This window comes from Cyprinodon variegatus, unplaced genomic scaffold, assembly GCF_000732505.1.
Source record: "Cyprinodon variegatus isolate N-32 unplaced genomic scaffold, C_variegatus-1.0 Scaffold176, whole genome shotgun sequence".
Taxonomy (NCBI): domain Eukaryota; kingdom Metazoa; phylum Chordata; class Actinopteri; order Cyprinodontiformes; family Cyprinodontidae; genus Cyprinodon; species Cyprinodon variegatus.
Genome location: NW_015150629.1, coordinates 953297 through 972873, shown reverse-complemented (window position 1 = coordinate 972873; position 19577 = coordinate 953297). Strand labels below are relative to the sequence as shown.

Here is a 19577-nt window from a genome sequence, read left to right as displayed (position 1 = left end):
TTTATGTAACCATATTTTTTTTCTTTTTATTGATACTAAGAAGTGAAAGATCGATATTATATTGGGCAGCCGAATATCATGATATATCGCCAAAACGATTATTTCCCACACCCCTACTGTATATACCCCATGCACCTTTTTCTTTCTTTGGCAAATTCTTCTTCTCCTTTGAGTAGATGAAAGAAGTACATTTCTCCACTGTGAGATCAATAGTCAATCAATAAATCAATCCATCTTTTTAAATGTTTTTACCTGCGTTTCCTTCATGTTCAGATTAAACATCTGAGAATAGTTTTCACAACTAATTCAGTGAAATGTTGTTCCTTCAACCTAAGGAACAGTTTTATTTTTTTTTGTGCAGTCATTGACTGAACAGAAAAACTAACAATTCCTTATCTTTTTAACACCTTGTCATTGTTTAGGACCAATCCAACCTGAAAAAAACTTTCTGCTATGGAAAAACAGCGAATCACATATAAACATGTAACCTGACAGATTGACAATCCACATTTCCAATTTATAAAAATGTCTCATTGGCTGCATCTGGTAAACCTCTTCATAAAGTATTTTCTGCATTCAACTAACATTGATATTACAGATGCTGTGGATAAAAGTGGGATTTTTTTTTCCCTCTGTGTTTTGGGTTATGTCAGCAGAAGTAGGATTGGTGGTTTCATTTTGAATGCAGATCCCATTGGTTGGAATTTTATGTTATTATACTATGAGAGCAATTATCATACTGGCCTGTGCCTGCTCGCTGTTTTTTGTCATCCTGTCAGTTGTCTGTCATTAGGCTCTCGTATGTGAATACCTTAAGGTATGATAATGATTTATAGTCACTCTCGCTAATATAAAGCTGCAGCCAATATAAACCAGCACTGTGCTTAGTGTTAAAAGACGTCGCTGATTTATAACATTGTGTTTTCTCTTGGAGTTACCTTAGAAGTTTCCATGTTACTGTTTTTTTTTTTCTGTCATGCTTTCCAAGTCCGCCCCCCGAATTCATTTATCTCTAAGTTTCTTTCTCCCCATCAATTTCCCTATCATTCTTCCTCGAAAATTTTGTCTGGATTATTTGTGAATGGGTTGGATTAGAAGTCATTATGTAGACTCCCAATGTTTCCCTTTACCTAAATTTGAGAATAACTTTGAATGACCCTGTTTATGGACAGGAAAATAAACCTTCCTTAAGTACAAACATTTCATTCTATAAGATTAGAGGAGAAAGCGGATTGATGAAGATAAATGGATGGCAGAATTATCTATCATCCCTAATTTTCTGTACTTGTGTGTCTTTCATCTCTTTAAGACATAAATATTATGCTGTAAAAATGTTGGGTTTGTAAAAATGTTCCAGATAACCCCTCAGTTAGGTCAGTTTTCCAGCTAAGCGGGATGGAAGAAGTCTTTGGGAGAGGCCTTAATAACAGAGTGGGAGCACTCATACATCAGTCTTTCTCACCACACCAACCACCCTGGCTCCAAACACAGCCCCCCAGACCATATAACAGCATATTAGTTGCTACAATATGCATAACAGTTTAAATTGAACATTTCTGATTTTTGGTTTAGCATAACCCTCTAAGGCTGCTCTTGTTTCTTGTTTCTCTTCACTCTTTTTTTATTTCCTTTTCCTAATTCCTGAGCCCAGCTCTAATTCCCATAATGCCGTCATTGCAAAGTTGCACCAAAATCTGATAGCTGTATGAGGCCTAAGTTTGTGTCCCTGCCTGATTTTTATCTTCGGAGGCCAAATACTGCTGGATGAGGATGAAAGCTGTTCCCATTTAGTTTTCTGTGAACTTCTAAATATGTCCTATTCAATTGAAATTTTAACTCTTTTCAAACTAGCAGTGGTATTCGGGTGAAAATAAAAAGCATTCCTTCCAAGTCAGTTTAGATCATTGTTCATTTCCATGGAAAAGTCCAATAAAAATATTTTTACAGCTCAGTTATTTAAATTCCATTGCTTTAAAGTCATTTAACTGAAGATATAAAGCTTAGATAATCAAACTGAATTAAGATCTCACCTCCTCTTTCTCATCCTTCCCTGAACAAAATGTTTTACGCAAACACTTTTAAAAAGCTGAGGTGTGACATTTAAAGATGTCCAAATAGATGACCATACAAGTATTTTAGAATAACTTTATGCAGATATCAAGCTAGGAAAGAGTTCCTCTACAGGCTTATAAAAAAATGTGGAATTTGATATTAGCATTATGAAATCTGGATGGAAAAAGAATAGTAATATTTCCTGATTATATACTTCCTATCTCATTTTTCAAAACGTGATTTCCATCGTCCACCAACTAGTGACTAGTATAATATGTCATATTTAGTTTTATGGTGAACCAGTTGGAACCAATAAAAGATGTGATCCAGTTTGAATTTTAAACATGGACGATGCCCTGCATGCAAAAAAACTGAAAACTTTATCATGCGCTTAAAGTCAGTAGGTTACATGCTGTTCTTAAATATATAAATACACTGGAAAGAGTGACAGGAGTGGGACCTATGCAGGTAGAGAAAAAATGTACCCTAAAATAAAAGTGTCTGTTTTAATGTGCCTTTTGAAGTATTTCATAAGTAGTATTACAGAAGTCTGTTTTAAACAGCAAAATTCCAATAAACTAACTAACTAAATTATATTTTAACAAATTAATATTTATTTTTTAGGCTTGCTTGATTTGGTTTTTGGTCTTTTTTGAAAGCGAGTAAATGCACTTAAGAGGAGATGCAAAGAAACATTTGTTAAAGCTACAGTGTGTAATAATTACAGGGATATACAGTCAGAAATGTAATATATTATACATAACTATGTTATTTATCATCATCTACGAGCTCAGCCTCTTAACCTTAATATTTGCGTTGCCTTAGAATTCGTTATTTATAATTACATAGGAGCGGGTCTCGCAGCCATGGAGGCAGACATCTTTGCGCTACGGCAGCGCAGAGCCAACAAACTAGCGATTGCGAGATCGCCAAAACGTCACAACGATGTAGAAAAAATAACGGGTATATTTATTACCTTAAGTCTACATGAAATCTATACCCTACACAGACTAATGAAATACTATCTGTAAAATTATCTATGTAAACAAACCTCATCACTTGAGAAGGTAGGTGATGCGGATGTCGTGGAAGACATTTTGTCCCGTAACGCTCGCCGTACTGTTGGGGGGGGAGAAGCGGTGGGGGGGAGATGTTCATGTTGCTGCAGTCTGCAGTCTGACCGCTAGATGTCGCTGAAAGTTACACACTGTAGCTTTAAAGAAACTGTTGATGTAGCTTATATTTACCGCTGAATCCATTACACTCGGCCCGATTGCAGCACAGTCATCAAAAGCTCGGTCTGTTTCCTAACTTTGAATTACTCTAGTTTGCTACCTCTATTTCCTGTTTATTATTAGCAAGCACAATATCAACGTATAGCAACGTCACTAGGGCTCGGCAGCAATTTGAATGTTCAAGAATTGATAAGATTAATACCAATTTAAATTTTATTTTATTTTTTATCTCATCTGATCATAAATTGGATTGCTAAATTAAAGACTCTTCTTTGCTGTTACCTGAATTACATCACTGTGGTAGTTATGCAACTTATTGATACTTACATTTTAAAATAATTCATCAGCAAATAAAAAAAATGGTGGTTAATGGCTGCTCTAAGCACAATGGAAATGCATTTTTTTAACTAACCTTTTGGAATTTATATTAGTGTTGCGCCAATACCATGTTTTGGCCCCACTACCCGATACCTGGCTGTGCAGTATTGGCCGATACCGATTCCATCTGTTTGTGTATATATATATATATGAAGAACTGCATACTACTTGTATGCAAAATATTTGCCATCATGGCTTTGTCAAGCTGCTGCCTACCTTTGTGAAGCAGGAAAAAGACAAATACAAAGTGAACCCAATAGCTGTTCTCTTGCCTACCTGGAATAGGTGACAATAGATGAATAAACTTTTTGGCTCTCAAAATGGTATCGGTGCCCTATTTGTTGGTACTCTCTGATACCGATACCACCATTTTAGTGCTGGATCGGGGCCCCACCCGATACTGGTATCGGTATCTGTGCAACACTAATTTGTATGAGAGTCAGTTCAGCATTGGTAGTTTTTTTTACAGAGGCCAATGCATTACGCATAGCATCATCTGGTTAATTAAAAACATGTCTAATTTACATTTTCTTTTTTTCTTTTTCTTTTCTCCATACTTAAAAGATTGGTCAAAATCACTCAAAGTCTATCTTGCAAAAAAGTAAATAAAAGAAAAAGTGGACATTTATTTCTAGTTTATTTTTTGTTGTGTCTTTGTCTCTAAAGAGGCTCCCAAATAGCTCAACTTTGATACTGCACTACCATCATTAATAACACAACATCCAGTACTTCCTTCTGTCTCTCTTCCTTGCTTTTCCCATAACTTGCCCCGAATGCTGAGCTCTCAGATTGCTGCTGTGCTCGACTTGCTCTGCCTTTAGTGAAACCAGTGAACTGCAGCGCCTCTTCTTTTCTGTCTTTTGTTAACCAAGGTTCTCAAGGCCCCTTAAAGTCCATCAGCTCCACCCCTAAAAAAAAAAAAAAAAGAGTAAAATTAAACCCACTTTGGGGCCAAGACGTCCTTTGATACCATGTAGTGTTCTGTAAAATCTACATTATTGCACTTTTATTACCATACAACAGCAAACCTTGTGAAAATATGTTGCACCATGTAGTATATGGGATAGAGTTCACTGAGCTCCAGATGAGGGTGATTTTTTGGTGTGTTTTCAGCATCATGATTTTACAGTATATTGGTGACAAAGTGGTAGAAACTGCAACTTCAATTTATTTGGTTGTCAAGACAATGAACATCCTTGCTGACAGGTATAGAGGCCTAAAGCATTTCTTATTAACATCCAGAACAGCTGCAGAGTTGCCACCCTGACACCGAATGTGTGATCTAACACATTATCACCTAATTAATTTGTTTCCAAGTGTCCCGGGGGCAAATTCACAGCACGCTTTTTTCACTGCACCACCTTCTTTTATGACACTGTTATGAAAAGAGACGCCTCTTATTTTGAAAAATGTAAAAGTAGATTTCTGATTTTTTTATCCCTTCAAACTTTTATGTAGGAAAGAAAGAGCTCATAGAAACACAGTTCATATGATTATTTTTTTTTACTCATTTTAAAGTTTTGGGGAATCACAAATTTGCTGTAAAAGAGAAACGTTGCTGTAAAATCAGTTCAGCCTTTCATTCATCTACTTAAAGCTCTATCTTGCAGAAAATGAACCACAGACATGCTTCCACTGATAAAATTCAATTTCCTCATAGATATCTGCTTCTTCATCACACAAATATAATGCGATGCTATCTAGGAGCTAGATGTCAGTGTTCAGGTAACCTCAGGGAATCATTTGTTATTAGCTCTCTGTTTCAGGAGACTTGTCTGTCCTTCATGTTTGGTTTTTTTAATTTGCAGGGAATCACCCATGACCCGCAGCATGGAGAACTATAGCCCACTTTCTCTAGTAATGAAAAGAATCGCTCCACTCAGTCTTCAGTTAGTAATAAAGGAGCATTAGGCCCAAATGGCCAGCTGATAGGCTCCCTGTTGTACACTTGATCCTTTGATCTGCATCAGCAATCCTACACCAACACTACATGTATCTATGGGGTGTTTTTCAGCATTGTGTTTCTCAGCAATATATCTATTTAAATTGAGCTGTTTTTACTTTTTCATCTGGCAGCCATTCATGCTAATTGTCTTCATTTCCTCTGTCTACAGGATCTGAGCTCGCCCAGGACCTCAGTGTACACGCTGCCACCACATGGAACCAAACAGACGGTAAAAAAAAAAAATGCTTTTCTTAATTCTTTTGAACCAACTTGAACATTTTTGTGAAAGGAAACAAAACAATGATGTGCTTTTTGTGGAGCACTGCGCTCTAATCCCACATGTTGAGTGCCTTAGAACCTGCGCATTGTCCCAGTGTGGCCTGCTGCAGTGAATAACCAGATAACAGAAAGAATTTCAACAGGTGTGGCATTGTTCATATATTTACTGAAAAATAACAGTATTCCACAGAAGTGATCAGAAATGATCTATAACCTTTTTTGTCTTCATTCTATTTTTATTTTTTGTGCCTTATTTATCCTTCATCTTCTATGGGAAGAAACAACCTGCTCTGCAATATTCATATTTTTAACTTAACCTGATTTCCTGTTCAGCTCTGTTTACGTTCTAGATTTCCCTTCCACTAAAATTACATTCAGTTTATTTAAATAGTGCCAATTTACAACATACCTCATCCCAAGGTATGTTACAGAGACAATTCAACCAGATCATAGTCAGTTTTCTATCTAAGGAAAACCAGATGATTGCATCGACTCATTGACCTGAAGGAAATCCCTCACACCAAGCATGCTTGTAGTGACAGTGGAGAGGAAAACTCCCTTTTAACAGGAAGAAACCTCCAGCAGAACCAGGCTCAGTGTGAGCGGCCATCTGCCGGGTAGATTGGGGTTCAAGCAGCCATAGAAAATCAACATAGAAGCACTGATTGCAGCCACAAAATGTTTTGCCTTTGTCTTCATTTACTAGCACATCTCGGTAGTGAAATTATTCTTTAGTTCAATATGTAGTCAAACACATCCAGCTCAGTGATATTAAATAGGGAGCCTAACAATGAAAATGGTCAGGTTTGTAAACAGGTTTTGTGAAATTAAGGTCTGTAACTGGTCTGTTTAAACCAATAAATTAACTAAACTAGTGGCGTCCAACCTGGAGGTCTGCATGCTTTAGATGTTCCTAGTTTAACCAGTATCAAATGAAATCATCACCAGTAGGCTTCTGCAGCAGAGGTGGGTAGTGACTTTTTTGTAGTGCCGCACTTTTTACTTTTACTTCAGTTATTTCTTCATAAAATATCAATGCATAATTTTAGAAATCAGATGATTTCTTCTTTTTACTCTTACTTCAATACAATTTTTGGGTACCCTCCGTCTGGCACTGTCCGTCTGCAGTAAATTAATCTGTTGTCTTTTAGCAGGACCACATCTAATAGATGAAAGGTGCTAGTTGATCTGAACTGTTCCGTTTTAAATCTAGCTGGATGTTTTGGCTCCTCTGCAGACACGGGTCTTTGCAGCTTCTAATTACCTTTTTAACAGATTTTCCATCATCCTCCTCGCCAACAACATGATCACCTTGGTAGGGTTATAAACAAAGTTTGCTGTTACTGACATGCTAACGCAAAAATGCATACACACAGATTCAGAAACCCACTTGCTTTTTAACTTACCTTTCTGTGCTTGCTTAAATTGATGCAGCTCGTCCTGGATGTCACAACTCTGCTTTAGTTGTGACATCCATAATCTGGTTTGTAGGTTCCAGTTTTTCAGTTCAGATCATGTGACTCCTTGTGAGGGAGTCATGTGATTGATTTGATTTTGGATATTTATACTGGTAAGGAAGAGTTTAAGTGTGTTAGAATATTTTTTTTTTATTATTTTATTTATTTATTATTGGCAGTTTAAAAATAGGCTCTGTGGTACAAGGTGTTTGGAGTTCAGATTTCCAACAAGTTACTGTGAAGGTTTCTGACTTTAAACTGCTATAAAGATACTATATTTGCTTTTTGCATTTTTTTGTTTCTGTTTTTCACCTAAATACAAGCACCCTAAGTACCGGCTAAGCTGACCTATGGTTGGTGCCCTCTTATTTTCGAAAAAACATACTGGAACCCTGTTGCAACACTGCAACAGAAATTTGTCAAAGAAATCTGTGACAACCGTTTGAAACGTCATGATGGAAAATTTTAGCAGTTAGACAATGTAACCTTTTAAAAACCCTTTTATACCTTGGTATCTACTTGGATCTGCTCTGAACAGTTGTTACAATAAAGCAATGGGATCCATGAGGACAGGTAGGACTGGCCAAACAATGATTTTTTTTTTTAGCCGTAACTCTGGAGATGACCAGAAAAGAGACTCTGAGGTTTTTCCTGTAAGCAATACTCTCCACTTCTTTCTTCCATCTGTCTGTACAGATAGAAAATATGCAAGGATGTAGGAGTTAGTTGCGCAGATAAAATGTCAGTTGATTAGATGTTTTCCCGGTATGGAGTAGGACAATTTCCTGTTCTTTTAGGCCTCAACAGTGCAGACTACCTCTGTATGTGGTCAAGTTATGCAATCTCATGATGCCCACATGATTCCGGGGTTGTCTTTGGTTTCCGTTTCAAATGTTGCTTTTTTAACATTCAACTCACCAAATTGTAACAGTATATCCTGAACTTTAAACCATGATAGTAGCTTACTTTAGCTGGGAGTATATAACATGTAAGGTTTCTGCAATCGATCTTAAGGGTGGCATTTTATTAGGCTAAACTTAAATAAAGAATTTAGCTTAAGATCAACTGAAATTGGCTAATGATGGAAGTCAATCTATGCTCAACCAGTTCAGATAGAAAGTGTCTAGAAAGGAAATCCATTTTTTAGGTGTTAGCTGTTAATGAACTGTTGTAACTTTTAAACTCAAGAGTTTGCTCAAGACACATACTAAAAAAATGGAGCAAATATGCTCTGTTTTAAACTCTTTAAGGCTGAAACAATTAATTGAATTAATCGTGATTAATTGATTATTGAATGATCTCAACTAATTTAGTAATGAAATAGTTGTTAATTAGAGTGTAGAGACTCTAAAACATTCCTTTAGCTGAAAGAGCAACCCACTTAGAGCTGTAATTATACCAAAATTGTTTAAAAAAAATAATAATTATATATATATATATACTGTATATATATATATATATATATATATATATATATATATATACAAGTCTTCTTTAAGGAACCTTTTACTGTCCGATTATTAATCCATTAACCGAAAAAATTATTGACAGGTTAATCAAAAACAATTATTTGTAGCCCTATAACTCTTAAGTCCAGTTCTCTAATAGAACACAGTCTGGAAATCGTAACCCTCTTTGGCAATCACAGCTGCAGTAAATGCAGACGGGGACTGCTTTTAACAATACTAATTGAACTGATTGTATTAAATGCTAAACAAGAGTCAAAAAGTCAACTTTTAGTTAAGTATTTTCTTAAGCCCTGTCTGACTGAAGAGCTGTGAAACATTTCCTGATATGCCCTAACACTAAAAATGGCTCTAGTTTACATGAATATAACAGCAGAGTTTTTTTCTTCCAGTATGCCTTGTGCTATTAGTTGTGCAAAAAATATAAAGAAATGTAAGATATATGCAAAGAAATTAAAGATATATGCTGTCCTTCTTGTACGGATAGCTCCATCCCACAGCCTGGAGGGATTAAGTTAGACAGCTCTATGGCTGAGCTCTTCCAGAATACTTACTTTGGCAATGGAATCTTGGTGCATTTCTGAAATCAATCAATATGCCGATGATCTGATCCAAAACTGTGGAAGCCATCTGGAAAGATTAACTGCCTTAAAGACTCATTTATTTTAGATCAATAAAAAAAAACCTAAGATCTCGTTTTTTGCGATGAAAAGCGACTGTCAACTCTCCTACAGCTGTTCTGATTCTGTCAGGGATGCAGGGATAGCTGAGCCAAATCCACAAAGTTTTCTGGATATTTTTACTAAACTGCTGCACAATGTTATCAGTCAAAATCTGCTCCCAACCTCGGCTTCTCCACGAAACTACCAGGATCCGCCTAAATTCCCACGATGAAATCAAACTTGGAAGATCCGGAGTATGAAACTTTGATGGATGTGACCTTGTATTATAGTTTTTGCTCTTTGTCTGGTTCAGTTTAATTCCACTCTTGCAAAGCCATCACTCCCACAACATCCTTCCCAAGGCACGTACACAAAATAAGCCTTCTTTTTTCTTTCTTTTTTTTAATAAGCGGACAGCATAAAGGCAAACAGTAGTTTCTGGACATGATTGAGCAGTTCAGCGAATATGATAATTACGCAGAGCAATCAGGGATGTTTAGAAGATCATAAATACAAGGAGGAGAAGATCCAAACAAATCATTGAACCGACTTCGTTTTTCCACAACATAAAACATTTAAACCTATAAAACATTGCGTCACCATTTTGACCGTAGCATCAACATCTGTTTCTGCTCTGATGAATTGGTGATTGTAGCTCTTATGTGGTCTCCAGGGAAAGAAAGTTATGTTTTACCAACAGGGCACAACCTCCTAATGGTGATACAGTATCGGGGGTGCATCAGTAGCAGGAACCCAAAACGCTGAAGACACTGGATATGCTAATGAAACGAGGGGCAATGAATTTATTTATTTATCTTGCTTGTTATCTTTTATATTTCTCTACTGGAGAAGGATTTACGTTTTACTAAATTGACCTTAATTTACAGGAGACTTAAAAAGGTATATCTACACAAAGTAGTCACTTTAGTAATTCAATCAAGCAAGTCTGAATGTTTTTAGTCATTCTATTTATGTGATTTTATGTTAACATTAATTTGTGAGTCATTAAAATTAATTTTTTTTTTTTAATGAAAATCCTAATGTTACATTAACTCTGTGGTTTCCAAAATGGGGGGACTCTACCTGTGAGAATGGAAGCATTCTAATTGAGTGGAATGGGAACATAAAAATAAATTGACTAAAAGACAGAGCTATTTAAAAAAAAAGGGTTTTATGCCATCGTTAAATTCAGTTTAAGCATAAAATAAACAGTTAAACTTGGTGTAGTGTGTTTGTGATTTAAAGAAGATTGTAGTTTATTTTATTGCAATATGTAATTTACTGCAATTGACTTGGACGGTGTGAAAACTGTCTTGTAAACAAAAGAGGGGCCCAGTAAAAAAAAGTTGGGAATCACTGTGTAAGTGCTATAAAATGAGGATTTTTAAAACAGGAATGTGATGTTAAAGCTGCTGATGTTTAGCTCATGCTAAAATTAATAGATATTCACAGAGCAGGCCTACTGTATCCAGTTATAGTGATGGAAGGGTGAGTGGACGTTAACAATCATTTGGAGAAGATTTACTACATGTGACCGGTTAACGCAGTGGGTTAGTGGCAGATAGAGGTTAGGGTTTCTGCTAGGGCTAAAACAATGAATCAGATTAAACATGATTAATCAGTTATTGAAATAATCATTAGCTAATATAGTAATGGATGAATCATTAACTGGAGAGTAGAGACTCTAAAAGGGAAACCATCTTAGAGCGGTAACTACACCAAAATTGTAGAAAAATGTATAGACATTTTACATTTAAGATAAAACAAATCTTTTTCGTCAAGTGGAAAAATAAAAAAATCTTCTTTAAGCAATCTTTGGCTATCTGATTATTATTCAATTAATTGAAAAAAATAATCAACAGATTAATCGATTTGCAAAATTACCTCTATTTGCAGCCCTAGTTTCTGCTAAGTGGTCTAAGCCCCTACTCTTTTAGTTGCAATATGAAGTTTTCAGTCATATTGATTTTGGAGCCTCATCCCAGCTGGTATTACTTGCTGGCGAAAATATTGTTCCCACCTATCTAGATTTTTTTAAATCATTCATTTAGAAACAATGGTGGAAAGTACCAATAAATGGTTGAATGAGCATGATTTCCCAGTGCATGATTAAGGAGCAAATTGGCCTTCCCTATACCACAGGCCAACTATGGTCTGCTGTAAACAGAAAGATGAGAAACAGCATCAGCAGTACAAACCAGCACGGATCTGACAGCAACTTGGGATTTATTAATGCCACTGCAGAACCACAAGGTGATCCTGATTATTCCTCTCTGCATTAATGGAATAAAGTATTTAGAATAGTCCAATCATACACCGTTATCATAAAGGGAGAACAAAGGTTGAAGTGTTTATTTGTGTGTAATTATTCAACATACATGTTTCACTGATTGAATGAATCCTGAACATCGAGAAAATTGTGATGCACATAAATGTAAGGATGTTTAGTTAGCTGGACAGTTTCGGGTTTCTGAGCCTTCCTGAAAAGATCCGTTCCAAAGCTTTTCTGTATGTCTGCTATTATAAACATACACGTTTCCATACAGAATACAGTTTCAGCGGTGAAATGAAGAGGTACCTCTGAGCACATGTAGCTCTGTGTCCCACGGTTGTGCCAGTGCACGCTTGTTTATGTTTTTTCTGCCCGCACGTGAGCGTTTGATTGCACAAAAGTACAGCGAGGGGAAAATGTGGGCCGATGACAGGGAACCATTTTAGTCACCAGCCACATTAAAGGGACAATCCTCAGCAAAGGTTTAAGTTTCAACCTGCCCCCTGTGCCAAATACCACAACACTCACCACAAGACAATTACATACAGAGGCTTAGTTACACAGACACATGTTCCTCCTCTACACCTCTCTTTTGTCTATTTTTTTCCTTTATTTTGCTTAATTGGCAGTAGTTATAACGGCTAATGAAGTCTACAGAAAGACTGCTCCAAAAATAATTTTCTTTTCCATCAACCAGACTAATGAAACACCATTACAGTGACTCAGTGTTTTGACCTTCCTGCCTTCTGGCAAAACACCTTGTCTCGTTTAGAAGTATGTGTGTTTTCAGATGCAATACTCTGTTAAACATGGAGTAGGCAGGATTCAGTCCTCTGAATGTTGACTGTACATGTAAGCACAGATTCTCTGCAGACCTCCATGCCTTTTTGTTGATGGTTTGGCACTCACATCACAGAGACCCAGGACTAAGCATGCACAGATCAACTGTCATATACCCTCATCAGGATGAATGCTGCACCCATTGCAGCTGACCTTTATCTGTACCCATCAGTGTGTAGTTTGAATACTGTACAATGTGTTTGTGTTGTTTCCACAATAGAGGACTACAGTGCAACAGATAGCTTGTAAGAGCATGTCTGATAAGAAATGCACATTAGTTCCAACAACCAGAATGGCACTTCTTTTTCTGTGGTCGCACCTAAAGTAACAACACACTGAAATAGCCGTTAAACTTAAGACATTGTTCCAGACGGAGGAAATAATAAAGCGGATAAAAAGTATTTGCATGTTTTTCTAAAGTCCTATGAATGCTTTAAACCACCTAATAAGCCTTCCTTTGGCCTCAGTGAAACTATTTTTAGAGTCCTGCTAAAAGTTAGTGTGCCTCAACTCATAAGGCAGTACAGTTCTTGGTAAAATGTGAATGAAAAACATCTCCAGTCCCCCTGATGTCTGCATGGTTCCACAGTGTACCAAGTGAAGACTGTAAATTCTAAAACTTTATTTGGAATAAAAGGTCAATGTCACAAAAAGTCCAGAAGGGATACAGATCCTTCTATTTAGTTTTATAGGCATAAGAAAGATAAGATAAAAACAAGAAATGCATTGTCTTTCTAAAGTGCCTTGAGATGACATGTGTTGTGAATTGGCACTAAATAAATAAACTATTGAACTGAATTGAAGAACATCATTAAAATGTAGGAGAGATTTCCTACTATGATTTTGACATTTTAACTGACGACCAAATATGGCTTCTCAATATTTTTTATAAATGTAATTATAATCTCTAACCAATCAGTGCCTCTTTAAGCAGTCTCTGGTTGCTGTATATGGGGGTCATATGTTCAGCTTAGAAATGCTTATACAGTAAATTTCTATAATTTATACATTTTCAAAGCAGGTAAAATGTGCCTGAAAGGCAGGAATTGAACCATTGTCAGTATAACATGTCTGGTGTGTGACTGCGCTAGCTACACATCCCTTTAGGTAAACAAACAGAAAATAAATAACTCCTGATGGAAAGCTTTAGACCAGTTAAAAATGGGAAGATTGCACATTTTCCACTGTTGGATCTTAAGGAGGATCTATAGTAAGTAGAGCTTACAAATGCAAATAAAAAAGAAATGGGAGTGGAAATTTATGGCAATTTATTGCAAACGATCATTCAAGGGAAATAAGTCTGTTTATTAGCCAATCAAAAGTTTAAGACCATAGCATATAAAATCTTTGCAAAAATTTGAATTCGGTGCCATTTCTCTCTTTGAATGTGGTCAGATTTTTGAGCTGCATAAACAAGGGCTCTCACAGCGTGCCGTTGCTGCTGAGGTTGGACACAGTAAAACGGTAATTTTTAGTTTCTTAAATGTTCCTGAAGGTTATAGAACAACAAAGTCAAGTGGTAGACCACAAAAAGAATTTCATTGAGTCTTAACTGGAGGATCCATCTGGCTAGCAGTCGAGACATGGGATGATCCTCTGTCCAAATTAAGCTGGTTCCTGGTGCCAAATGCCATCCCATAACCAGCAGATGACATTTTCAGCAGAAGGGCTTTTGGAACAAACAATGTCTTCAAAGGCCTCGTCTTTTACCAGACAAAATTGGGCATTTGGATTTTGCTCAAGAGCACATGGAACATTGAAAGGTGGACGATGGTTTCATTTTCTGAGGAGAACAAATACAAATCTGACTATACTGATGGTTTGTGGATTTACTAGCATGACAAGGGGTTTCCTTCTGGGGCACAATAGAGCTTCAGGATGTGCAGAGGCGTCTGGCAACTGGCCATCAGGCGCCTCTGAACAACCTGAAGCACAAACTGTGAAGATATTGCGGCGGGTACCCTCATTGCAGAAGGCCATTGTCTGCGTTGTAATGGATTGCCAACACTGTAGTTCACAACGCCCACCTTACAAAGGACTTTTTCCAAAGAAAGAAAATCACATTTATGGACAATCCTGCATGTTCCCCTGATCTTGATCACTTTGGTTTTGTAAGGGAGATTTTCACAAATGGACACCAGTTTACAGAAAGCGGATGCCCTCCATGAAGCCATCTTTCCTTCTCTATAACCTTCTAGAAACACTAGCATCAAGCATTTCAAAACAAGAATAGCCCAGCTACTAATAATCCTTTCTACATGCAATTGCTTTACATCATTAACTACTTTACAGCATTAGCAAAGTATCTGTAGTCAGGCGGTTTTTCTGTAGCCAGCATTTTTTGATGGTCTTTTTGCTTGCAGCCAGCAGCTCTTTTAAAGGTTAATTATTAGTTTTATTAAAGCCATTCGGCATAATTCCAGGGTAGAAAGCTGTGATTAATAAGCTGACAGCGTAATGCAGGATCTTTGGAATAATTTTTGCCACTTCCTTCCACAAACTCTAGCTGTTGAGGAAATACCAAAATATACTGGCTTGATCTACAGGGATACATCCATATTTGCTAATCTGTTTGCACTTTTGCATGGGAGTAATCAACACTGACACACACACAAAAAAAAAGATGGACAGATTTTTTTTTAAACAAATGCTCTCACACATCCAGCAGTTAGTGGACCCTGACTCTGTCTCCTAGACATTCAGCCACTTGTCTTCTGGTATAACAATGTTAGACAAAGTAATGTTTTAGAAAGGTGAATGGGTGAAATCCAACCACCCCTTCACACGGACAAAAAAAGAAACAGTTTTAGTAAATGTTGAAAAAAATAAAGGTTTTGTATGTTTTGTTACCACATTTTCCTCATATAGATATGAATTATATATAAATATAAATATTATAAATATGAATTTTAATAATACTGGAAAATTCAAGTAAAAGAAAATGCAGGAATGACCTATTAATCCTTTATTTTCGAATGCAATACAATTAAAAATATTCCGTGATAGATGTAGACCCTGACAAATTTATCCTCTCTTAAAATGGCTAACACTATTCACAGTAGGGCTGGACGATATGACTTCAAATCAATATCATGATAAATCTGGCAGTTTTACCTCGATAACGATAAATGCATGATAAATGCTTCGGCTCCTCTATCGGAAATAAAGGCACGTGCAGGAAATGTAATGGATCAATTTATGATTTGCTTTTCAATAAATTACTTTACACATTACTTATAATTAAATATTTAATTTGTGTACCCATTCAGGTTTTAACATTTAACAATGTCTGATAGAACAGGAGAAAAATGTTACCTCTCATTCAAATATTTTTGCGCAATGTAATGGAGCCTTTTGCACATCTTTGAACTCCACAGTGTGGTTGGGCTGTAGATGGTTAGATGTGTTACTTTGGGTAGGCCCAACAGTTTTCAGACAAACTTTGCCCTTCTAGTTCTTTTGCTCTACATCTATGGCGTAATTTTGGTGCCACCAAAATTGAGCATGCTGTGAGAACAATATGCATCGTATAAACTCGCACACCCTCACTCAAAACAGGTGTGTTTTGCGTTAAACCCTGATAACGCACTCTGGGCTTCCTCTTTGCTCTCGCTCGGCTCCACAGGTTTAAGTAATGTAATTTCATTTACAGCTGTGTTAGATGCTTCTTCACTGTGTTCATCCACCATTCTCTTTGTTTACGCTTCTGACTGGATTGATTGAGTCCCGTGATTAATCGCACGCTGTAGTGTCTTAAAGGGGAAGGAAACACCAGCCACCAGCGCACAAAGAAAAAACAGCAGAATTATTTACCGACTTATTTGCCAAATTTACTGACATTGGAAAATTTACGCCGGTTATCATAGTGAAGGACGGTAACGGTAGAAAATCCAGTTTATTGTCCCGAATAATTCACAGGCATCATGACATTAGGAGTGCATGATGAGAACATTATTACTCAGCATTTTAAAGAACGTTTGCCCTGTCTATCCTGAGGATGTTCAGTTTAGTGGGCTCTTCACTGTTAAAGTCTGTGGGATATTTAAAACTAATTCACTAACTGCAGGCAACATATATACTCCTCCAATAGGAGGTTAAAAGGATGGCTAAGGAAACAAATGTCCCTGTTGTTCCCTGATTATTAACGATGAAATCTCTTGCCCTTATCTTTTGCAAACCATATCACTGTTACTCATTTCTTCCACTGACCAGTAATAATAGTTGACACCACAGTGAGGTTACTTTATCTTTTAAAGACATGAGTCTACTAATGCAGTAAATTCAGAGCACACGACCCTGAAGATTAAGGGAAAAAAACTGTTATACAAGTAAAAATAACTTTTAAAAAAAACAGTGAGGCAGTCATGGCTGCTTATCTCAGATGTGTTTCAGAGACATTGAAAATGTTAACATAATAGGAGGAGACAAATCAAATTTTAAAAGCAAACAAAGTGCAGATTAGAGAAATGGAGACATAAGCATGATATGATAAAAGAAATGGCACAAATTAGCTACATAAAAACTTTTGGAATTTGTTTTCTTTCCTTCTAATTTTACAATGTTAGATCCAATCGTAAAGAGCGTCAATGTGTCTACCTCAGAAACACATCAGAACCTGAGTCTAGAGTTCCTCTATTTTCTCTGTTATGCTCTCTCCATTTCACACGTAGGATTTATTTATCTTTCTTCCTGAAAGCCAGGTCTCTCAGAGTAGTTGAGAGGTATTTAAAGTATAAACTTGAGGAGGATATAGCAGAAAATAAATCACAGTATCACAGGTGGTAATGGAAGGAAAACCTTATTTTCCAGATGGACTTAACATAGAACTCCGATTTACCGGGAGGCTTTGGTCTTCACTAGGAAGAGACAAACTGTACAAATATTGAAGACGGTTGTTTACAACAAAGTAACGAAGGAGGACTGATACAAAGTAGGTGTAAAAGGCGTTTCCTTACACTGTCAGACATTTGTTAAGTCTTAGATTTAATATAACATATGCTTTGTAGACACACACACACATATACATATATTAAATATATGTCTATAGTTACAGTTACAGGTTCCATCATATAACATCATGTTGGTATGTGGTTTTATTTACTGGTGATTTCAACTAAATGGCAGATTAATTATGAACATTTCACTATCAACCATGAGAATATCTGAAAACAAAACTGTGCACATTTTAGCCACAAGGGGCGCTAGATGTGTAACTTCCTTGATTGGTGCTCTTTAAGGAACTGGCAACACTACAGTGTTGCAAAATTCAAGCATCTCTCTCACTGGTTTAGAATATAATCGCAGACTATCCTGGATCAGCAGATGTCATGGAAGTTACTTGTGAATAAAAGGCCACATTCACCACTCTAGACGAAATCCTACATCAGAGAACCAACAATATGTCAGCGATCTGTTTTGATGCCCAAAAAATCAGCTCTATAGGGTTAGCTTATGTATTGAAGGGGAACTAAAGCAATGCTTCAGTTAAAATAAAAACACAGGTAAGCCCCCCAAGCAATGTGACGAGCAAATTTATACCTGCAGTAGTTTGTTTTTCAGCTACCAATATTTTGTATCTGGAAAGTTCTTTCTGCTCAACCATTGGGCAACTATTGATTTTTCTTTTTAGCATTTCTTCATGTTAAATAAATCTACACCTCAGTGTCACCTAAAGGACCAAATGTCTGGGTATGTGACAACAAATAGTGTTCATTTGACAACAATCTTATCGTCTGAAGATCTTTGCAAAGGAAAATACTTTGAGATGGTCTGTTGTTATGCCTTATTGGTAATTCAGACATGTTTTCTTTGCATTTCTTGTTTATCCTTTGTAAACAAAATTGACAGAAGGGGATTGCTTCACTGCCTTATAAACTTAGTTATTTGCTTTGAATATCATATCTAGTAATCAATACAGATAAAACAAGGTTTAATTAAGGGCAAATCAAACAAACGAGGTGCAGCACTAACAAATAGAGCCTATATTCCTCACTTTTCTCTGTGAACATTAGTGTAAGGAGTAAACTTGCCCTTTGATTGTCGAAAAACCTTAAAGTAGTCTATCACACCTTTTAATTTATAAACACAGACCCTTGAGATCTTTCATTATTTTTTGAGTGCAGAAGGATTCTTAACCTTTTCTAGTGACCTAGGAGTAAAAGTGATACGTTTTGTTTCTCCCCATGTGAATTCGTACTAGCCGTTACAGCATATTTTGCTCACCTCCTTCTCTGTTCACAAACACTCATGTTCAGCCGACCGGTATTTAAGATTCTCCCTCCATCTGCTTCTCCCTCTCTGTTTGTCTTGGCCAGTTGGTGCAACCAGAAGCATTTCTGCATACCTAGGTTGGGGTTTTTGGGTTGGGGGAACTTTCCAGAGTTTTTTTATGACATTAAGACCAATGTTTTCCAGCACATTAAACTCTTAGGTGGCCTTCCAGGATGTGCTTTTTTTTTTCCTTGCCACATTTAGGAAAGATATACCGGTAGTGAAGATAATCTTGCTTACATTTTTCCTCTTCTTTCTAATTCTATGCCATATATCAGCATTAAACACTCGGTTCGGGTAGATTTAGCTCTTAAATGTAGGTTTAAAGTTTGCAAAGCTAGTCATAAATGTCAGTTGGTGCCCAAAGAGCAAATTTGCCGTCTGTTATCGTCTGTCCACTTCTTAGTAGCCATTAAAAGAGCCCTAAAGTCTGTTTTATTACCTTTAAATGCTAATGATGTAGTTTTTGTTGAATAAATTGAACAGGACTGCACAGTGGGGAGCACAACAAGGTTCCGGGTTTGATTCCCAGTCCAGGATCTTTCTGCATGGAGTTTGCTTGTTCTCCAGAGCATGCATGGGTTCCTTCCGGGTACTCCAGCTTCCCCCCACAGTCCAAAAACATGACTGTTAGGTTAATTGGCTTCTCTAAATTCTCCTTAGGTGTGAGTGTGTGCTTGAACGGTTGTTTGTCCTGTTTGTCTCTGTGTTGCCCTGCGAT

The 19577-nt window shown here is 36.8% G+C and overlaps 1 protein-coding gene across 1 annotated transcript in view; it reads left to right on the top strand.

Annotated features, from left to right (window-relative positions):
- ror1 (receptor tyrosine kinase-like orphan receptor 1) overlaps positions 1-19577 on the top strand; it is a 161449-nt gene that overhangs the window by 95204 nt on the left and 46668 nt on the right. Inside the window, exon 2 of the mRNA XM_015378678.1 lies at positions 5780-5839. Within this exon, the coding sequence (XP_015234164.1) occupies positions 5780-5839 (60 nt within the window). The remainder of the gene's footprint in view (positions 1-5779; positions 5840-19577) is intronic.